This window comes from Motacilla alba, chromosome 3, assembly GCF_015832195.1.
Source record: "Motacilla alba alba isolate MOTALB_02 chromosome 3, Motacilla_alba_V1.0_pri, whole genome shotgun sequence".
Lineage (NCBI taxonomy): Eukaryota > Metazoa > Chordata > Aves > Passeriformes > Motacillidae > Motacilla > Motacilla alba.
The window spans coordinates 53,432,173-53,453,053 of record NC_052018.1 but is presented as its reverse complement, the minus strand read 5'-3'; the positions used below and the strand labels follow the sequence as shown (position 1 = coordinate 53,453,053).

Sequence of the window (20,881 nt, the reverse complement as noted above, 5' to 3'; positions counted from 1 at the left end):
GTTAGGGTGAGTTTTTAAATCAGAGCTGGTAATATACTTGTGTAGTAGGAGGGGAAAATAGAAAATCCAAGCCTGTCTGGTTTACTAGTTAGCAAAGAATGTTCTTGGTTATAGATATTGCTGCTAAGATTTTAGATTTTAATGTAACTTCTGTTTCTGTTCCCCCTTAAAGGAGCAATATCGTTTCTGCTACGATGTTGCCCTGGAGTACCTGGAATCCTCTTAGTCGGAAAGGATGTGACGAAGTTCACCAAATATATGAATCTCAATAAGCTGTTTTGACAACAGTTCTTGATCCTGTGAAGAAAGATTTTAGGGGAAGAGGGGGGTGGGAGGGATTTTAAATTTTAAATGCAAAGTATTTTTCTTATGAAGTTGTGTATCTTAATAAAAGAACTCAATCTGTTTCTATGCTTGTATACAGTATCAACATTTAGTGCCACATAAATACTATTTAATGAAAACCAGAGTCAGAAGAGATTTGCTCAGACTAGGACCTTCTCGTGTGTGTATATGCAGCTGTCTCTCAGATACAGTAGAGCGACCATCTGTTGCATGTATCAATATTTCCTATATGGTATTAATTTTTTTTTCTTTTTGATACATTGTTAAAGTACAATAACAGTGCAGATTGATAGTAAGGTTCATTCTTTATACGTTTCAAGTGTTGCATATATATATTATATATAGTAAAAGAAAAACTGGCTTATTTTGTTTTAATGTGCAATGATGGCTGGATCACATAAAGATCTTTATAAAGAAACTTAAACATAAGCCAAAGACTCAAGTGTAAATATGTCTATATGGAGAAAGCACATGTATTTATTGTTTACTTGCATTCCTTTTTTGATGGCTGAAAAAAAGAAAAATCATTTTTCTTGAAGAAAGCTTTTTTTGCTGAAATCAAGTGTAAACAATTTTTGTAGTTTATTTTTTGTATGTTTTAGTGTAAGTAGAAGACATACTTTTTATGCATAGACCAAGAAACATTGGTATGGTGGTTTTGTTGTGTACATGCTTGTGGTTCAAATTCATGTAAACAACTTGATTATAGAAGGTCTTTAAGTACAGGACCAAAATATAAACATTTTCCTGAAAATGTATAGTTTTTCACGGTTGCATTAGTTAAGTACTGATAAAAAAATATGTAAGGAAGTGCACACTTTAAAATGGCCTTGCCTATGACTTGCACAATATTGGAAGAAATTTTTAAGATCCATTAAAATTGTACAGGAGCCAATTGTTTTAAAAATATTGAAGCACAGATGAACAGGAGAACTGTGACACAAAGAGATGGGTCTGCATATGCCCTTCAGGGTAAAAAAGTATTTGTTTAGGAAATTGTAATATTAAGCAATGTTTAATTTGATGTTTACGAACATGTAAGCTTTGCTTCCAAGAAAGCAAAATTTGAATAAACCAATGCCAGATTCTGATTATAGTTGTGGTGTACAAAATATTACTTTGCTTTTACTTAGCTTGCATCCATTTCTTCACAAAGTTTCCTCTATGTTTCCAGCTAAAATCATTTCAGTCTCTTCTTGATCATTTTTAGAACAGACTGTAAAATGCTATGGTGCTTTTAAATATTCTGTAAAGCAAGAGTGAACTAAATTTTTATTTAAAGATTACTTTATTTTTTTTTCTTGCTTTGATATCCTCTCATTTACTGTCCTCTTTAAGGAGTCATTCTTGTCCAGTATATTTGGATAAGGAAAATCTCAAAAGGAAATTGTGTTATTTTTCACCCTGGTGCTTCAGGGAGTATGTCCTAAATTTCTTCCTCCAGATACATGGAATTATCCATTCAGCACTATAAACTGCAGAGAAATGTTTAGAGAAACACTGCTTCTCAGATTTTTTTAATGCCTCCATCTGTACTGCATAGCTCCACCTCTTTCAAATCTAAACCACTTTTTTTGTTTTGGTTTGGTTTGGTTTGTTTGTTTTGGGTTTTTTTTTTTTCCTTTTTTTCCTTTTTTTCTTTTTTTTTGTGTCACCCAATGTCAATTCCCAGTTATGAACGGCAAGGTAAATAAATAAGGTTTGAAACATTTACTGGGTCTGGCTTCTTAATACTCAAATTACCCTTCTTTTTTTCTTCTGCCATACTGGAAAGTGGAGTATAAGTTACATGCTTTGCAACATTCTTAGCTTTCCCTGCGAGGAAATGGTATTCAAATAACTTTGGCAGTCAAAGTGCTGGGTCTGTTACCTAGAGCTGACTGTCTGGTCACCACATTTCGTGGAAACAACACGCCTGATGCATCCTGTCTGTTAGACGTCTGTCTGGCACTAAATTATTTTGACTGTGGAAAAATCTTCCTCTGTTTTCTGAGAGGATGTTGAGAAGACTAGTCTAGAAGTCTAGATTAATTTTGTGACAGGAGAGATGAGTAGCTCTTGGGGTTGTGGAAGTCAAAAACCACATTCTGGACTGCCCACTGTGATATTTATGATACGTGTGGAGGTTTTTCTCATGCAGAGCTGCTGTGTTTGGGACACTGGGGTCCATCCCCACCAGAATTTCATGATCCTGGTTAAGACCTTTGAGTCCAGTTTCCTCTGGACATTAAGCATGACTGGTGCAAGTGCCAGTATTAATCCTGGCATTGCAGCATACTAAGCCTGCAAAAGAGTCTTCCTTGGGAGCATCCTCCTTGGCTAGAAGAAATTATAGCTGCCACTGGTCATTCTGCAGAGGGTACTCTGAGAGTCTCGTAATTTCTCTAACTGTTGCTGACTGTGGTGATCTAAAGAGCTTTTGCAATAGCTCATGATTGAAAATTTTCTGGGAAATTCTTCCTGGCAAGGTCAGGGAAATGTATGAAGAGGGAATATGATATGTGAGAAGCAGGTGACAAATATCATTCTCCAATAATGGTATCTTTTGAGGGTCTCTTAGGCAAAATATAATATTAGAATGTGATTTTTGAGTATAAAGTCCAAAGACACAAGTTGTTTCATTAGCTGTTTCTCTAGTCTCACCCAGCATAAGCAAATGCCAGCTTTGTTTTTTGAGGGTACCAGCTCTGTTACCCTGGATAGATGCTGCACCAGCACCCTTTACTTACACCCATGCAAGACAGAAGAAAGAGAAATGAGGGAATTGAAACCTGATCCAGACAGAAAACAGGTACTTATCACAAAAAGAGTGTGCTGTGGAAGAATAGAAGTATTCCTGACCTTGGACGCTTGAAGAGGGAAATGTTTCACTCCCTAAGGTGGTGAAAAGCCACTGGCACTAGTATCAAAATATGCCAGCAGCTCCTAACCTGGAGTGGTCTGTAGGGTTCAAGATTCCTCAAAATCTTTCTGCTTTCTATCATCCTTGCTGAAGTACTAGCACACAATCAAGTGGCTAAAGCCTGCATTGTCTCTGCCTTCCTCAGCAGCACGAAGCAAAGGCTGGACTCACACATGTGGTAAATACAGAAAGCAAATGGGCATCAAGGCAGAGTACAAAGAGGTACAAAAGGCTACATCCAGCCAGGTATATGTGAGATGGTTGAAATCTGAAGTTAATGAAGTTGAAACTGGTCTAATACCACATAGTGAAAGAAACCAAAGGAATGTACAACTTCCCAAAAACATGGTTGCTATGTGCAAGAGGTTTTTCTTTCCTCTAAAACTGAGAAGTGATGACCCTCATGTCCTGTTCTGTGTAGTTGTTTGTGGAAGGAATTTTGTGAGTCACTTGGATGGCTTTGGTTCATTTTCTACAGGCCAGTAATCAAAGAGGTAATGGTTGAAATTATCTGAATTTTCCCAGGAAAAAAACAGATCATAGGATCCAACACTGAGGAACCATAAAAGGCATAAAACACCTTGGATGTGATCATTGAGGTGGAATAGCTACTAAACCTCAGCACCCTGTATAGTAAGAAGCTTGCTTTCTTTTTTTCTTTTAGCCTTCTGAATCTGCCTTCCCGGTTCATAGTGACCTAAGTCCAGCAGAAGGAAGTGTGAGTAGACTCAGATTTTGACCTTTTATCTGAGTCCTGAGAGATCAGATCCAGATGGTCAATGAGATCCTAGTATTTACATTTCCTGCTTCCTGGGTAAATGATGCCATTGGGAAACAACTTGGAAAAAGGCTTTACCTTCCTGGAAAACTGTCACTGCCATAGGAGTTTGAAGCCTGAATCTTAGTATCTTCACATATGCAAGCAGTTACTGGGATTTATTTCATCTGGGAAGTTGCTAAGTCAATATATTTACTTAGTTTATGCTATGTCCTACATACTACATTAAGAAACAGAATATTCCTTTAAAAAACATGAGAGCCAAAGCTACTGCAGGAGTGTGCTTTTTCAAACCGATTAACAATTTCCAAAATCAAAGGTCTAAAAAAAGCAGACTGGGGAAGCAATGGTAGGCAAGTACTTTGTCATTGAGCCTCGAGTTTGAATTGAAGTACAAGGAAGGGACAGCCTGAGAAAAAAACGTTACAGAATCATTGCATGGCCAGGCCACCTGGACTGACAAATGACTGTATAAAGGGCCTCTTTTAAACTTCACTCTGCTGCAGTGTCAGAAGAAACCCTGAGATCTTGAAATAAATGTAAAAGCTGCTTTTATAGTGCTCTGCTCTGTACTGAAAAGAAAAGTAACTCATTTTCTGCTGTACTTTCCTGTGTCACGTAGAGGTCTGAATTGAGTAAAGTGATCCTAATCTCACAAAAGAACCTTTGTGGTGATTTATTGCTAGTGGTCTTTGTTAAACAGTCAAAGATCTTGTAACCTCTGCAAATCCAGAATAGTCAAGGGTATCTGTGAATATTCACCTATGTCATTACTTTCTAGGGTTGAATAATCTGCTGGGATCAGATAGTGTGTACTGAGGATGAGACTTTCAGAATATGCAGAGGTTTAGTCCCATAAATTTTCCTTCAACTTTATGCAGAAAAACCTATGGTAATTTTTTAACTGGGGTCTCTGTTTCAGTGAACATTGAGATACCGCGAATAGAGAAGTGTTTCTAAATTATTTTAAGCTTCCTGGATGATTTTCCTTTAAGCCTGACTAAAAGGATGATGTGAGATTGTGGTGGTGGTTGACAAGCATAAATGTTATTTTGGCCCACGCTTCTCAGAAATTAATTCTTTCCCTGATGTTGGGTTTAGAGTCCTAATTTATGCAGAGATTGACATGTATGATGACAGGCACAATAGGATGCTTACCTAATAATAATGCTTATTAGCTGTGTCTTGGCCAACAAAGAACAGATGTTTTTGTGCCTTGTTGAAATACAACAGCTTGATTTCCATAGTCTTTTGTAATGCCTTCTAGCTTCCATCTGGATCAGAAAATAGTCCCTTACTTCCCAAATTACATCAAGATTAATTTGAAATCCATGTATGCTCAGATATTTTTTTCAAATCTCCTCTAAGTAAAAGAAAAAAAAAGGAAGTCTATGTTAAAAAAAACAACAAAACAAACAAAAATGCAGCAAAAAAGTCTGTCTACTGGACTTGGAAGCAAAACCTGATCTTTCTTGCAAGCTTGGGTGCATCCTGGAGCTCTTTTGTAATGAGCACGGAAATGGCATCTGGCAAAACACAATACCTCCAAACTGTGATAATATCTCTGCATTTTCCTGCCAGGTGCAAACCAGTGTGAGCTCTTTCCATTTCTCAGTGCAAAACTTCTGTCTTACTTTTGTGTATTTAAATTTCTAGAATAGCATCTCAAACGACACAGTATTTTGCAGTCCTGAAATGTTGAAGAAAGTGAATGTCCTTTTGCATTCTGATAACAAACATGAAATCAAAGATTACAGTATCTTTGGGGTTTCTCTCTCAAGATAACCAGAGTGTTTGGTTTTGTAGTAGCCATAAAGTCGAACTGTAAGTTTCAGAAAAGTTTTGGAGGACATTTGTTTTGCTTAAGTCTCAGTAGCTGAAATCATTGTTTGTGATCAAGGACATTAAACTACTTAATATTTTGTTAATCTTTCTGACCCACTTGCTGTATCAATGAACAGGTACAATGAATAGCCCATCTGGACCCATGGTCTGAACTATCTTCCTCACAGAACTTGCTGCTGAAGCCCTTTTCCTCATCTTCATGGTGAAGTTGTTATGAAACTTACTGATAATCCAGATTAACATTGCAAAATTGCCTCTGTGTACTGAAAATGTTTGAAACCCCCTGCTCAAGGGGTGTATGAATTCATTTTAAGCTAGGTGGAAAATCATAGGAAGCTGTGATGCTGCTGCAACCTCTTCTGTTGCACAAAATCTGTCATTGAAGCTTCAGTTGGTGCGGTTTAAACTGTATAAATAGGTTGCTGCTTGGTTTCATCTCCTGAAATGATCACGGTTTCCAGCTTACCTTACAGTTAGAAATACAGCAGCAATTCTCATAGGTCAGACTTCTTCAGGGGTGAGGATAAAATAGAATATAAAAGTACTAGGCACGTTATAGGTTCTTCTAATATTTCTCCTCCAGCCAGATGAGGTGGTTCAGCTAGTGTGACAGTGAGCTGTAATTACAGCTGTGAGAAAATAACTGTGTGGTTTTGTCTGTGGCAAAGGCTTTTAAATTTTTCTTTTAAAAAACAGGGAAGAAGTGCAGGCTTTGTTTCTACTTCAATGTTCCTTCCTTTCAGGCACTTTGTTTACTTCAAATAATAGCCTTGCTTTACACAGACCCCTTCTAAGATGATAGTCCTTTAAGTAGTCAGAATCACAGCCTGCAGCAGTCTCTGTCCCTAAATACAAGTAAGCTGTTGGTATGTGGATTAAAGCTAGCAGGCACAAGTATGATGAGCCCTATAGAATATTCAGGGAGGGACTATGATGCACAGAGGCCTAAGGAATATAAAGAGGCCTTTATCTTTTGCACTGGGGGATTTTTAAACTTTGTGCAAGAGACAGAGGATAAAATAGTCAGTGAACTGACTGGGATCAGCACAAAGATAGGAACCTCGTTCACCAGTTATTTGGCAATAGCATAGAAAGCACTTGCTTTGGATGTGAGAATAGGCAGGATGGAAAGCATAAAAATGTAGACAAGATTGGAACTTCCCCAAAAGCATGCAGTTATGAAATACATGGAATTTCACTGACTGCTTCAGTCAGTGACAAAGTTTCAAATACTGAGTAAATGTCATATTTGTGGTCAAAGAAGGTTGAACAATTGATTTAGGCCACTGAGGATAAAGATGCTGAGCAAGGGACAGTGCCAAGGAAGAAATAGGCAATTTAAGTGAGCAGATCCTTCAATAAAGGACATTTCTGCAGTGGAATTGTGAAATATTAAAAAAAATAACAATTCCACTAAACCTGGTTTAGCACAGGCAAGAAACTTGAGGATCTGGTCACATGCCTCACTTGATGACCTATGAACTCCAGTATGTTTCTGGAGTCGGTCAGCCTTGAAGGCCACAAGGTGCAGTTTTTGTGATACCATATTGGTTGATGCCAATAAAGAAAAGGGGAACTGTGCTGCAACATTGAACATGGTCATTCATCTTGGTTCTGAGGACAAGCAACAAATGAGAAGCAAAGCAAATGTGACAGGAAGTTATAGCTCAGGTGAGATTTCACAAGGGTGGTCTCAGCCCCTACCTCACTGCTAAGTGACAGCCAAATGCTACACTGCAGGCTTCTTTTTGATGCTTGTTTTTAGCACAATTTTATATACATATATATATATATTTCATTTCTTAGAAGAAGAAAAATTTTACTGAGTCAAGCATTATCAGAAATGGGGGTTGAGAGGGAAGAGCATTTTTTGGGAGGGTACTCCGAGAGGCAGGTGCTTTACTGTGTCCTCCAGGGAGCCACAGTAAAGGAAGATTTCAGAGAGTGAGAAGAATTCTGAGTGTCTTGAAAAGAGAAGCTGACTTGATAAATGAATGCCTTCAGAATGCCACATGATTTGGCACTTGGGAAAAATTACAAAAATTGGATTGGGGAGGGGCACATGCCCTGCAAGTTAGTCTGAGTTTACAGTCCAGCATGGCAAAATAAAAATTCAATTATCAGATAATCCTAGGAAAAACAGTGACTAGAATGTGACAATTATTTTGTTGATATACACATACAAGTCTGCATTTTCCTCGCCTTCACTTTTAAGACTTTAAATAACACACCTGCATGGTCGTGCAAAGACACCTCACAGTACCATGATGTCCTGATATTGCTCATCACTTTGAGTTTGCCAGGAGGTGCCTATTCTGAACTTGTCACAGGCTCACAAATGTTTAAGGAAGACAGATACTCTTTTCAAGCCTCTGTGCTTTTCCAACTGGGTTTTATATTCTTACCTGATCACTCTTCCTCTTCTTCCAGGGGCCTTTGTAAATTTACTGTGATCTAGAGAAAAACATTGTATATGTTGCTCAATTTTGTTGTTTTGGTTTGGTTTCTTTTAATTCTTGTCACTGATACTCTTTCATTCAGCACAGGCTGAAACAAACCAAGCATGGATGGAACATGCTATTATCTCTGTAACACATTTCAACTTTTCAGCAGAAACAATTTCAACAGGTAGTTTCAAATTTACACTAAATAGCTGAACCAACACCTCCCACCTTCATCTGAGGTCAGCTGGCACCTCTGAAATCAAGCTTCTTGCTGGTTGAGATTCAAAATCTGCTGAATGTTTTAAGCAGGATGACAGTGACTTAATTCCAAAGTGAAACAACAGCATCTGTTGCTCCTTTCAGTGCTTCTCTCTGGTGATGAGGAGGTGAAAAAGCCTGCTCCCTTCTATTCTTAAAAGGTGTCTCCAAGTCTTTAAGGGTCAGTGAGCTTTAAAACAACATGAAACAAAGCAGGAAGAACTTGGGTAAGTGATATATTTAGGTGTGTTTAATTTATAAAAGATTCCCCAGCAATGTATGCGGGCAGGCTGGTTAACTCCACAGAAGATCCGAGGTCTTAAGGGAGAGGAAAGAGGAATATCTGGATGCCCGTACTCCAGCATGTATGTGCAACTGGCTTTCTGTCATGGCAGTTCCTGAAATGTGCTACTCTGAAGTGACTTTTAAAGGAAACTTTAAAATTAAGTAGTCAGAGGGGCATGACAAAACTAACTTTCCCACACCCACCTTCCAATAACACTACTGTTGCTGGTGTCCTCATGGAAGCTGGGACACGTGCTCCTGTCTCTTTGCCATGGCCTGGATTAGAATACATAGTCTAGGGACAGAGAATAACATTTTGTATATTCAAATTTATTTTTATATTCAGAAATACAGTGTTCTGGGAAAACCATAACTGCCCAAAACAGGGTGTTGTACCCCAAGCTACCTTTTGAGGTGATTTGTCTTTTTGCTCCTGTCCAAGCCAGGAAAGAGGACGGCCCCAGGGAACAGCTCATGATAAGTGCCTATCATAGGGCTGGCTTGGATGGGCAAGGGACTCTGGTTACGCTAGTTTTAGGAAGTATCCTCAGCTGTGTGTTAAAACCAAAATCAGCAAATTTTATTTAGCATTATTTTTTTAAGCTTGGGGCTGGCTTGTTTTGGGATTTGTTATTGTTTTTTGGTTTGGTTTGGTTTGGTTTGGTTTGGTGTTTTTCATTGCTTTTTGCTGTGACTCTGCTTGCTATGACTTCATGTTATTTTCTCTTCTAGGAAGAGTTTAAGTTTTTGGATTGGATGTTTTTTTCCTCTTTTTAAAGTACCTTCTTTCATATGATATATTAAATCTTCCCTGGCAGGCTCATCTTCAGCCATATTGAATAGGTGGATTTTGTAGGTAAGCAGAGAGCAGAATTCAGAAAAATAAATTAAGAAAATACATTCTTTTAAAAGTGCTCTTTAGTTAGATGGCTTTGTAGATTTCATCCTCTAGCCTTGGCAAGCCTGAAACAATTTGCTGACATGGTTCTACAAGAACACTTACAGATACTTTGCTCAGAGAAATATGGAGGGAGATGCAGGCTTTAATTTTTCAAAATGTATCTATCTGTTCCTGCTGGATGTGTGTTAAATCTCACATCATACTCGGTACCAAAAGGTCCAGGATACTGTAGTGCTCCCTGGCTCAGGGGTCTCTGGCAGTGTGGAGAAGGGAAGAAAGGAGGACACGAAAAGGGTCCAACTGCTGTTCTGTATGCTTCATCCAGGAGAACATGTGCTAGGAACACATTGAAGGAGATGCCCAGGGGTCAGAAATGCTCTTGGATGTCAAATAAATGTACATGCAACAAACTGAAATCAAGATGAAAGGCTGGCAGAAGGACTTATACTCCAAAATGAGAGCCCCAGGATGTTTCCTTACAGACCATTTGAAATCTTAGGTAATTTACATGAAGTTTGTGGAGAAGGGCAAAGGGCCTTGGATGCATCACAACATATGTTTCATACTGCAAAGCAAAGCTGCCTACAAGAAGAAATGGATGCAGTGTATACTACCTAGTAAGTTACCATTTTACACGAGAAGTAATGAGATTTATTTAATTTGGTAGACCTTCACATGAAGAACCTTCTGGACTGAGTATTTTAATAGGATAGGCCTAAAATACACACACTCACACAAAAGTTAAAGTGCTGAAAAAATGTTAAAATTAAGTGCTACTTATGGGTTCTTCAAGAAAAAAAATAATTTTCATAGGTTGTTTTGAAGAAGAACCCCTGTGCTCTTTCCTCCCCTCCAGGAGGAGGCAGGGAAGACAGGTTCATTGACCAATTTGATAAGGGAACACATTTGTATTCCAGCAGTTTTTCCAAAAGAGTCTCTCATGAAGGTTTAGTGTCTCACAGTGTGTGTGACATGCTCGTCACAGGCCACCACAAGAATGATGATTCTGTAAGACTGGAAAAGATGGTGGCCAGCAGCCATCCCTTGGGTGAGGTAGAGGATGGAACCAGTGCCACCAGTGAGGCCGTTAGAGGGTTTTTGGTGACAGCCCTACTTATGCTAGTAATACCAGGAAGGGCAGAAAAAGCAGCATTCTGCTCTTGGAGAGGGTGAAACAGGACTGGAAGAGAAAAAGAAGGGGATGCCTATGTTTGCTTGTTATGAAGTAAATGTACATCGCATGTGGTGCTCTCAGATTTTTTAATGACCAAATGCACTGGATTCTGCATTAATTTAAAAACAATTCTCTGTTTTATTATACTGAGACCCTCTCCCAAAACAAAAATATCTTTTTGGCTGTTAAGTAAACAAAAAAACATATGACACAAACATGAAATAAAGAGCTTCTATCTGCGCTTGTGATGACCTGAAAACAAACCTCATCTGAGCTGGACCAAATACATCCTTCAGTCCACCATCCCTAGGGATAAGGAGTCATGAGGGCAGACTGAGAACTCCCTGGGCACTTTCTGCTCCCACAGGCTGAAACTCTGGCAGGTGCCAGCCCAAGAGTCTGGCTGCCTCTTCAAATAAAAGGAACCTTTAAACTCTGTATGTCAGATCTTAGTTTTCCTACAGCCTTCTTAGATTTTTCCAAATTCCTTAATCTATGTTCACTTTGCCTGTGTATTTAATTAAAAAAAAAAACAAACAACACAATAACAAAACAAACAAACCAAAAAGAAAACCCAAAAAAGCCTCCAAGAACGAAGTCCACCAATCACTGATACCTTTGTACTGCTTCTCCTTAAGAAAGAGCTAGGGACACCTGGAACAAGAGCATACATGCAGAACACTGAGGCAGCAAATACATCTGAGTTTTCATACGGCAAATTATAATGACAACCAAAATGTCTTGCAGTAGGGTAATATCAATGCCTTGGAAAAGGTAGGAAATTATAACCAATTTCACTGATATGTTGGCAAGTGTTAACTGCATGTTATATGAAGTCTTTATTCTTTAATGAGACACATTTTTCCTGCAGAAACAATTTGCTTTTAGATTCAACTCCATACACAGAATGGAAGTAATTACATTTAGGTTTGTTCTTCAGCTTTCTAAAGCTGCTTCTAAAATTGGGCGAATAAAATTGTGTACTTGACAGACTATCTTCCGGTGGACCTTCTAGAAAGGCTCCCACTAATAATGAAAAAAAGGAAAAAAAAGAAAAAAAAAAGAAAAAAAAAGAAAGAAAAGGAAAAAAAAAAGAAAAATGGCAAGAAGGAAGGAAGGAAGGAAGGAAGGAAGGAAGGAAGGAAGGAAGGAAGGAAGGAAGGAAGGAAGGACAAGAGCAAGCTTGGGTTTGTCTGCATTTTAAAGTGACAACTAGTATTTCAGTTGCAATGAAAATGAGCAAATACATTCAGTGCCACCAATTCATCATCAATTTGAAAGCTAGACAAATCTGTAATTTAAGATAAATATTGAGGATGAAAAAACATTGAAGGTAACCATTATTAAACAAAATGTTTTGTTGATTTCTTTTACCAGCTGTTTAGGCTAAACTGTGGTTTTTAATGCTCCCATAAAGGGGAGTTATTAGTGCTCTTTCTTCTGATAGTATAGACATTGGGGAGGTAAGGAGTGTGAGATGCCAGTTTTCATTATAGTTCTATTAGAGCTCTTTGCTGTCAGGAAAAGTCAAACTGTTTTGCTTCCCTTCTGTGGAAAATTGACAGCTTATAGGTGAAACTTCAGAAATAATTAGTGAAAGTAGCTATGTAATTTCCAGTGGGGGAATCAATCTTTCACAAATATATTTAAATTAATACAGTGTCCTTTTCTTTGAACAGTGACAGGGTGCAAAAAGATTATTTTGGATTCCTTTAACAGCATATAGAAACCTACATTGCCTCTTTAAAAATAAATTACAGCCCACTCTACTCAAGAAATCACAAAGGGAGAGAGTGATATTTGAAATTAATTCAAAAAATTCTCCAGCATGTTTCCAGCTGTCAAAAATGCATTGAAGATATGCCAAATATGTTTCAAAACACTTTCTGTAATTTGAAGATATCTCAAGTAATTTTTACTGCCAAAATCTTTACTCCATCTTTTTCCTAAAGCTGTAGGATGTCTTTTTATTTAGGTCCCTCCCATTATTTTTCTTCCCCCCCGCAAAAAACAAAAAACCAAAACAAACCAACAATCCATAGAAACCTGACAGATAATAAAATTTGCACAGTTTGGGTGTTGAATTGGGAGTTTGGGTTTGACTTTTTTCTTTTCTTTTTTTTTTTTTTTTTTTTTTACAGAGAGTAAAATGTTTTATCTTTAAGAAAGAGTAAAAATTTCTACTGTAGTGAGAGGATTTAGGCTGGGTTTTAGGGATCAGGACTCAAGACCATGTCTTTGCCATAGATTTTCCATGTAGCCCTGGTTGTGTTGTAAGTTCTCTGCTCTGAGTCTCTTCAAGCAAAATAGTACACTCAAACTGACTATTGAAGATAGAACCCAAATATATTTAATATCTGCTTAGCCATTGGAACACTGAGCCTGCCTGAATAGATTTTGTAGTGTGATGCCATGCACAGATCAATAAATATTTCCATTGGAAGAGTGAGTTCATGTTCTGTGCTGTCAAATAAAAAGTGGTAACCCTGGCTGAGGATCTCCTGGATGGCTCATTTTGGCAGGTGCTTCTTTGTAATGGGACTCCTACTGTATTAAACGTTTGCATTCTGCTTTATCTTCAAAATGCTTTATAAACACTTCAGTATCAAGTATCTTCATATATTTATACAGATAGGTAGCATTAATACCTGTCAATAGATGGGAGAATTTTTTGCTTGAGACTCTATAGTCTCAAGGCTATTTTTAGCTTTGAGTCTATACTAGCACAGAGCTTAGACATCTCAAATAGTGTCTTTTTTCTCTGTGGTTGAACAAAGCATTGATAGAACTGTCTGCCTTCACAGCACTGGAACCTTTCAGGGGGTTGAGTGTTCAATACATACATGGTGCTAACACTTCAAATGTATTCATTAAGATTATGATTCTTATCACACTTACCAACAGCTGGGAAGAGATTTATGGAGATATATTTTCTATAATTTACTGGTGTATACAGAGCTATTACTTTTTGTTGAAGAAACTTTGGAAAACTTCACGTCAATATTCTTCGCAGGAGTGTAACTTGAAACGCTGTTATAAGCAAGGTGCTTCTATGTGAAGCCACAGCCCACTGAAAGCCATAACTCTTTCTTATTAAGAATCTACTCCAACTTCTATTAAAATCAATGAAAAGATCTTTCTGACTCTGGCAGGTACAGAATTGCTCAATAAAATGTTGAAAACACCCACAGGTTATTGTTGTTCAGTCCACAAAAAGTCAGGCAAAAACTTACTATTTTTCACAATGTAATGTGTGTACATGTGCCTCAATTCTTTTGAAACCACTGGGGGATCCTGTTTCTTCAATAGACTGTTGACTGGAGTCAAACATTGGCAAAAAAACTGGTGGGCTCAAGAGCTTTTACTAACAACCTTTTGTTCACACCTGCTAAGCCATTTAAATTTCATACTAAGAGCATGTCTAAGATCTCTCTGTTAAACTGTAAGGAAATGTCAAAGAACCCAAAATGTAGCTCCTGAAAATGTAAAGGAAAGCTCAAAATAAAATCACAAGGCGCTACAATGTTCTGAGATTTTAGAGCCAGGAGCCACCACAATCCACAAGGGTGACCACCTGCTTTGTGAGGGTGTTAGGATTTTCATCACAATCATTTTTATATGAAGTGCAAAAACTTGTAGCAGAGAAAGATTATATTTTTAAAAAGGCAGATTTTATCTCTATCTGTGGACTTCAACTGATGGTAAAGCAGTATAAAATTCTGTGGGTAATGATCCTTGCTTTTTAACATGGCTCTTAATTTAAAATTCCAGCAAGATGTGCCTCTGCAGATTTGAAAAGTCCTCTACCTGCATTGACTCATCTTAGGGGGAGTGTGAGCAGCAGCTGTCCATGGAAGAAAGAATGTTTAAAAAAGAGAAAAAAAAAAAAAAAAACAGCTTTCTGGGGTCAGTGAAATACTCTGAGCAACGAGAGATTCATATTTTCAGGTAAACTTAGGAGCAATTGCTGCAAGTGCTGGAGGATAAGTAACCTAAATGTTAGGCTAAGAAAGTTAGGTTTCTTTGGATAGAATTATTTCAGTGCTTATGAGCTGATCACCTTTGGCTTTATTGGGCAATAATTCCTATCCACCCATACATACTGAAGGAGCAGAAAAAGCTTTTACACAAAGACCCACCTATCATGCTGTAACTCGTGTTACAGCAGTTCACATTTCAGCCAATTCAGCCTCTGTCTTTCTGTGAATAATCCATGTGTGCCATCGTAGGGATTAGATTTTTTTCTCACATTGGGGACAGTTTGTTCAAGCTGACACCATAATTTTACATCACAAAGGCCACTGGAAGGGCGCAGCTGTCATTTCGGTGTTGTGCTTCTTGGGTGGGTTGTATGAAACCTGATTGATCTTACCAGAACCAGTGTGGATTAGCAGAGGAAGACAGCTCCTGAAAGTCCTGCAGCTTCTTTTAATGCTCTGTTCACCTCTGGAACAGTTAAATATAATACTGTTCACCTGACTTAGGTGTTGAGACAGTAGATTCCTATAAATGAAGGGTGACAATACAGCTAACCACCCATAGAAATAGATGACCTCTCTCCCTTTCTTTGTCAGAATTGTTCTAGATGGTATCATAGAATCCTTTATTTATTCAAGGCTCAAACATTCTGGGAGTCCACTGTTCCCTTGGGAGATTATTTCACAGCTCAATGCACCTGTGTCAAGAAGGACTCCTTACAGCTTAGTCTGACTCTATTTTTAATAGTGTCATACTATTTTAATGACAGGAGGAGTGTCCACCTTTTTCCTGATTTTGGCCAGGACAGGGTTTATTTCTTTTTAAGCAGCCAGTAAGGACCATAGCTAGGACACTGGGGTTATTCTATAACACCTTACATCATTTCTAGGGGAAGGGAAAAGGGACCACTGCTTCCAAGGAGAAGGGGTTCCTTCTGGTCAAAAAAATCATGGCAGGGGGGAATCTGGTACTGTTTATTGTCTCAGGCTCTGTGGTGGGCATTTTTGCATGTGAATCACTCTCTCTTTTGTGTATTTTTATTATTAATTTTGTTGTTGTTACTGTTTATTCTCTTATCTCTTTGCTGTTTCCAGTGTATTGTTCTCATCTCAGCTTGTGAACTTTGCCTTTTTTGCCTCCAGTTGTAGAGCAGAGAGGGGAAGCATGACGTGCTTCTTTTACTGGGAGTACTAAATTGGAGAATATCATTCCTAAGCCATGACAACCTTACACTGGAAAAAAAAAATATGAAAGTGTATTGAATTTCCTGCAGTATCTTGATTCAAAAGGTAGTGTAACCATTCCATATGAACCTCACTCACACCTGTCTCCCAGGTCCTGACTCTTCTGAGTTTCCCTCAGCATATTCCTCTTTGAAATTACTGTTCTGCCAGCTATATCAAATACATTTTCCTTATGTTTATAAGTGCAATAAAAGGTCCATATATTCCTGTAGACATAATGTTTAGTTTCATATTTATGGGATTGTTTTAAAGTTTCCATTTTAAAGTTTCAACCAGCTCAACTAATGGCCACATTTATCTAACAAATGGGCTGAGCTCAAAAAATATTACAAATCTTCACAGGTTTAGAAATTATTTTCTTTTGAAACCTGGAACATTTTACTGACTTTTTGAAAAACAATAATTAAACCCATCAGCAAGGTAAATAAATATTCCTGGATATAGTTTCCTGACTGTGCTTTGCCTATGTGTCCGTCCTTCTGAATTTTTCAGGACTACTTTTCTGTCACATTCCCCCAAGAACAGCTGGTTTTTGGCCACCCTCTTGGGGAATAAGCAGAGCTTTTCCACCTGGGGAGACATGGGTCCCTGTTTGTATGCACCTTCCAGAGCAGCTGGAGCCACCAACACCGTGGCTGCATGAGGACTCATGGTCACTTTTGCTGTCGAAGGTTTGGCTGAGCAACTTGACCTTCACCCCATTGTTGGCAGTAGAGATGGAGTGGCCAAGCTGATTGTACCTGCAGGCTCCCACAGGGCAGAGGTAACACTGAGGTCCTGGCAGGCTCTTTGTAAAGAATGCTATAATTTAGAACTGAAGCTAGGGTAAGGAGAGGTCTGTGATCTCTGTTCCTTCTGTATGGGAAGAACGGGGTCAGATATTGTCTCCTCTTGATATAGTGTGCATACATTTTTTTCAGCAGCTTGTCCTAATCTTCAATATTGAAACTTCGACAAAACAAAAGGAATTTTTCTTAGTCAAGATCCTCCTAGAAACTTAGTCTGCAATATGAACACCTCCCCAAAGGATCCCTTGTTACCAGCAGCTCATGATGACAATGTGATCTCTCACTCCAAACCATCAAGGATGGTTTGGAGACAGCAAGTTATTTTTCTCTGCACTTGGCCTTACACATCAAACTGGAAAATCTCCTGCAGAGCATTTGAAAGAACAGATGAGTGACTCTCATTTACCAGTCTCTGTGTTAGCAGATCTGGGGACTCTTCTGATAGCAAATGACCAGTGGGTAGCATTCCTGATTTAAATTGCAATTTCAGACAAGTGCGTTTCTAGTTCCTTCCTTGCAGCTAAGATGGTTGATTTTGTTAGGTTATGTGATAAAGACTGGCTTCTGTACACACACACACACAGAAGCACAGGAAGGAATAAAAGTGGATGGTGGAACTCCAGAGGTATTTGCAGGCTATTTCCAGGCACATTACAGAGGCTCTGGGCCTCCAGAGCTGCTTGCACACCCCAGGGGCAGCAGGTTCCGAGGCCACTGGGTGGACTGTGCCTAAGTTCAGCTGCTGGAGGGATCCCCACTGCATAAATACACATGTGTGTATTTCCCACTAATACATCAATCAACCAGAAAGGGGAACAGGATGAGGCCTTTGGGGCTTGCTGGAGTTTCTATAGAGGTTGATTTGTGTGTCTGGCAGTGTATATGTCTGTGTGTCTGTGCCTATTAGAAATGCATGCTGCTTGTTGGCCATGGGAGCAGAGTTGCAGTTGCCTTCTACATGCTGTTGGGCTTCTGGATTCAGCAACATAACCAGGTTTTGTTCTGGATTTTTCTTGTGTGAAATCCATGTCTGTTTGTGCATTTGCTTTGTTGGATTCAAATTTCAAAAACATTTATTAATCTGCGTGCGTGTTTGCCATCCATGTTAAATGTTCTTTTGTGGTGTTCCTGGCAGTCTTACCAAAGTGAAGAGCCAAATACAAGCAAATTGAGGAACTGTAGAAATGGCCTTAGGAGCTCTTTATCCATTGATCAAAACAATGTGTGCAGGTAAAGCCCAGCTGCTGGCATTGGCACAATACCTTACAGCCTTAGGAGCAGGTAGCAAGAAAGTCGGCTCTGAATTGTTAGAGTTGCACACAAAATCTTACAAAACACAAAGATGTCCCACTGAAATAACTGAAACCACTCACACATTTCACTGCTTTGTGCTTGTAAGAACCAGCTTTTTACTGTATGGGTCTTTTGATTACCACTGAATACATGTGATTTCTCCACCTCTCTCTCAAATTACATTTGCGTAATTCCAAATATGTTTCCTTGGGAGGGGAGAATAAGTAATGTATTGCATTAAAATAGTTGATGAGTTGTTGGTTGTGCATGTTTTCTAGGCTGGCTTTTACTAATAACTGTAGCTCCTAGATTCAAAGCCCAGTCACTCCTCTTTCCTGTAGCACCTGCAGCACTAATGACAGGCAATAGTGAGTTCTGCACCTGGAGACGCCCCACCTATAAAATATATCTCACATCCTCTGGAGAAATATTTGTTAAGATCAAGTTAATAAATTTTTCAGACTCTATAGGTAGCCCAGCACCTCAAAGGCCAGTGTATCCCCTTTAGGAATCTGAGAGTTTTAATTGTAAAATTTTTAATATGTGAATAATATTGTCTCCTGCAAAATATTATATATAGAGGAAATGAAGCTAGCAAGCTTTTTGAAAACAAATGGTTGATTATCTTGCTCACTATTTTGTCACAACATCATGCTTTCTACTTTCCCTGACCCCTCAGGGAGACAGGAGAGCAGTGCAAAAAAAACATGAAATCACAGTCACATTGATTTTCCTCATGATCTGAGTCTGCTGCTAATTTGCTATGGCCTTGTTCTTCAGAAGAGTTGCTGAAACATCAGTGCTTGATCAAGCTCAGATTGGTAGAGCTGGGATCAGTGCTGGGGGTTTGTCACCAGTGCAGTCTGATTTTCACCTGATACAGTCTCTTATAATTCCTTCCCAGCTGAAGCACCTCAAAATCAAAAAGTCATTGTTGTCATAAGAAAATGTTGACTATTTTGCATAACAATATTTTGTTTAAATGTCCATTTAGAGAATGAAGTAATTTGTAGTCTATTTGGATATCTTAAATCCAGATAAAATATTTAGGACAGCAGAGTGCTTCATCTCTTTTCTTCAAAGGATATTTATGGTTTTGAAGTGAACAAACACCAAGCTATTTTGCTGTGTTCCAAGAGGGAAAAAAACCCCCAACAAACCAGCAACACCCCACCCAGATATGGTGGGGTTTTTTTCCACTCTAGGCAGGGCTGATGTTCAGTATCTTCTTTTCACAGGGTCAATAATTATCAATGGTGAAATTTTGTAGCAGATCCCCCTTTCCCCTTTGGACCCCAGTACCCACAGCAACCTCCTACGTCTCCCAGCCTGGCACAGACCCTTGGTGGGTGTGGGTGCCAGAACCAGCTGACGGGACCACAAGCTGCTTCACCTTGCTCCAGCTGCGTCTATGGGAGGGAGCAGCCACAGAGGGAAGGAAGCAGAAGTACCTCCCCATGCCACTCCTCCTCTCTGTTGTGGAGCTTCCGAGCACAGCATGCACCAGGCTGAAAGTGTTGCTGCCTTGAGAGATTTTCACTGGTGTTTACGTGTCAAACCCACATGCTACAGTGCTGCGGACCATGGCCTCTACCCTGCAGAAGTTCATTCATTCTCTGGACCTCAAAGCCCTTCCCAGGGTCCTCCAAATCCAGTCAGGCATCTATTGTCAAGGTGAGCATCGAATGTTTTGTGGCAGGACTTTGCAAGCCTGTATTTGACATCAGGTACCCCTTCAGACTGGAATGTAGAATGTGGGGGAGGCATAGGAAGGATGCTCATGGAGTTGTCTCCTAGCAGATTCCCACAAGCTGAAGAATGAGTGTTTTATCAATGGCTTTGGAAATGCCTCTGGTGCAGTGTGCATTTAGTCTTCTCACTGGCAGTGAAAAAGAAACTAGTTAGTCCTTATCATATCCTGGAAAGAGTACTGGAATAAGACATGAATTTGCTTTTAATTTACACAGAGCTATCAATCCAGCAACTGCAAATCACCTCACAGAGGTTAATTTATTTAATTCATCTTGGACTTCTGGGGCTGCCATGGAGAGGTCTCTTCTTCTCAGAAATAAAGAACCAGGGAGTCTGGAAAGTGATCATGAAGGACCATAGATTTTCCTGAAATTCTGTCCTGTATTTGGGGTACTTCAAGTGTGCAACAATGCAAAGGAGTTGGTATGAGCTGGACAGGAGCAACACAGGGATAATATTTTACTGGGTTTTCCTGCTGCAGATCTATTTTTATGATGTTTTTAGTGCTCTGCTTATGCACAAAACGCACTTGAAAGATTATGTTGAAGAGACCAGCATTAGAGGGAAAAATCTGCTCTTGCTTTGGGCATGGACTTTGTCCAATGACAGTGAAGATATCATGTCAAGCCCATTTATCAGTCTAGAAAAAGTTACTTCCATGCCACTGAGAGGGAAAAACATGGGTTCAACTAATAAAACAGAGAGGGTTTCATGAAATGAACTGAAGTCTGCTTCAGCTTCAGCCAATCACCCACTTTGGGATCCACAACATCTATCTTTACATCAATCTAAGTATTTCCATGCTGCTCCATAGTAGGAGAGAGGAGGTGGCCAGAGTCTGATTGGCAATCAGTAGCATTGACCAGAGTGGGTGATTTTTCCCTTTATGACAAC

At 39.1% G+C, this 20,881-nt stretch overlaps 2 protein-coding genes across 20 annotated transcripts in view; both read left to right on the top strand.

Annotated features, from left to right (window-relative positions):
* Positions 1-1,769, top strand: part of PTPRK (protein tyrosine phosphatase receptor type K) — a 382,329-nt gene extending 380,560 nt beyond the window's left edge. For all 15 annotated transcript variants that reach the window (XM_038130591.1, XM_038130596.1, XM_038130594.1 and 12 more), the window contains one exon: positions 173-1,769. In XM_038130591.1, coding sequence (XP_037986519.1) covers positions 173-226 — 54 coding nt within the window. In that variant the 3' untranslated portion in view covers positions 227-1,769. The remainder of the gene's footprint in view (positions 1-172) is intronic.
* A 17,952-nt stretch (positions 1,770-19,721) lies between these two features.
* THEMIS (thymocyte selection associated) overlaps positions 19,722-20,881 on the top strand; it is an 83,200-nt gene continuing 82,040 nt past the window's right edge. For all 5 annotated transcript variants that reach the window (XR_005256363.1, XR_005256364.1, XM_038132318.1 and 2 more), the window contains exon 1: positions 19,722-19,909. Coding sequence is in view for 3 of the 5 variants with exons in the window: in XM_038132318.1 (XP_037988246.1) it covers positions 19,819-19,909 (91 nt within the window). In the remaining 2 variants the exon portion in view is untranslated. The remainder of the gene's footprint in view (positions 19,910-20,881) is intronic.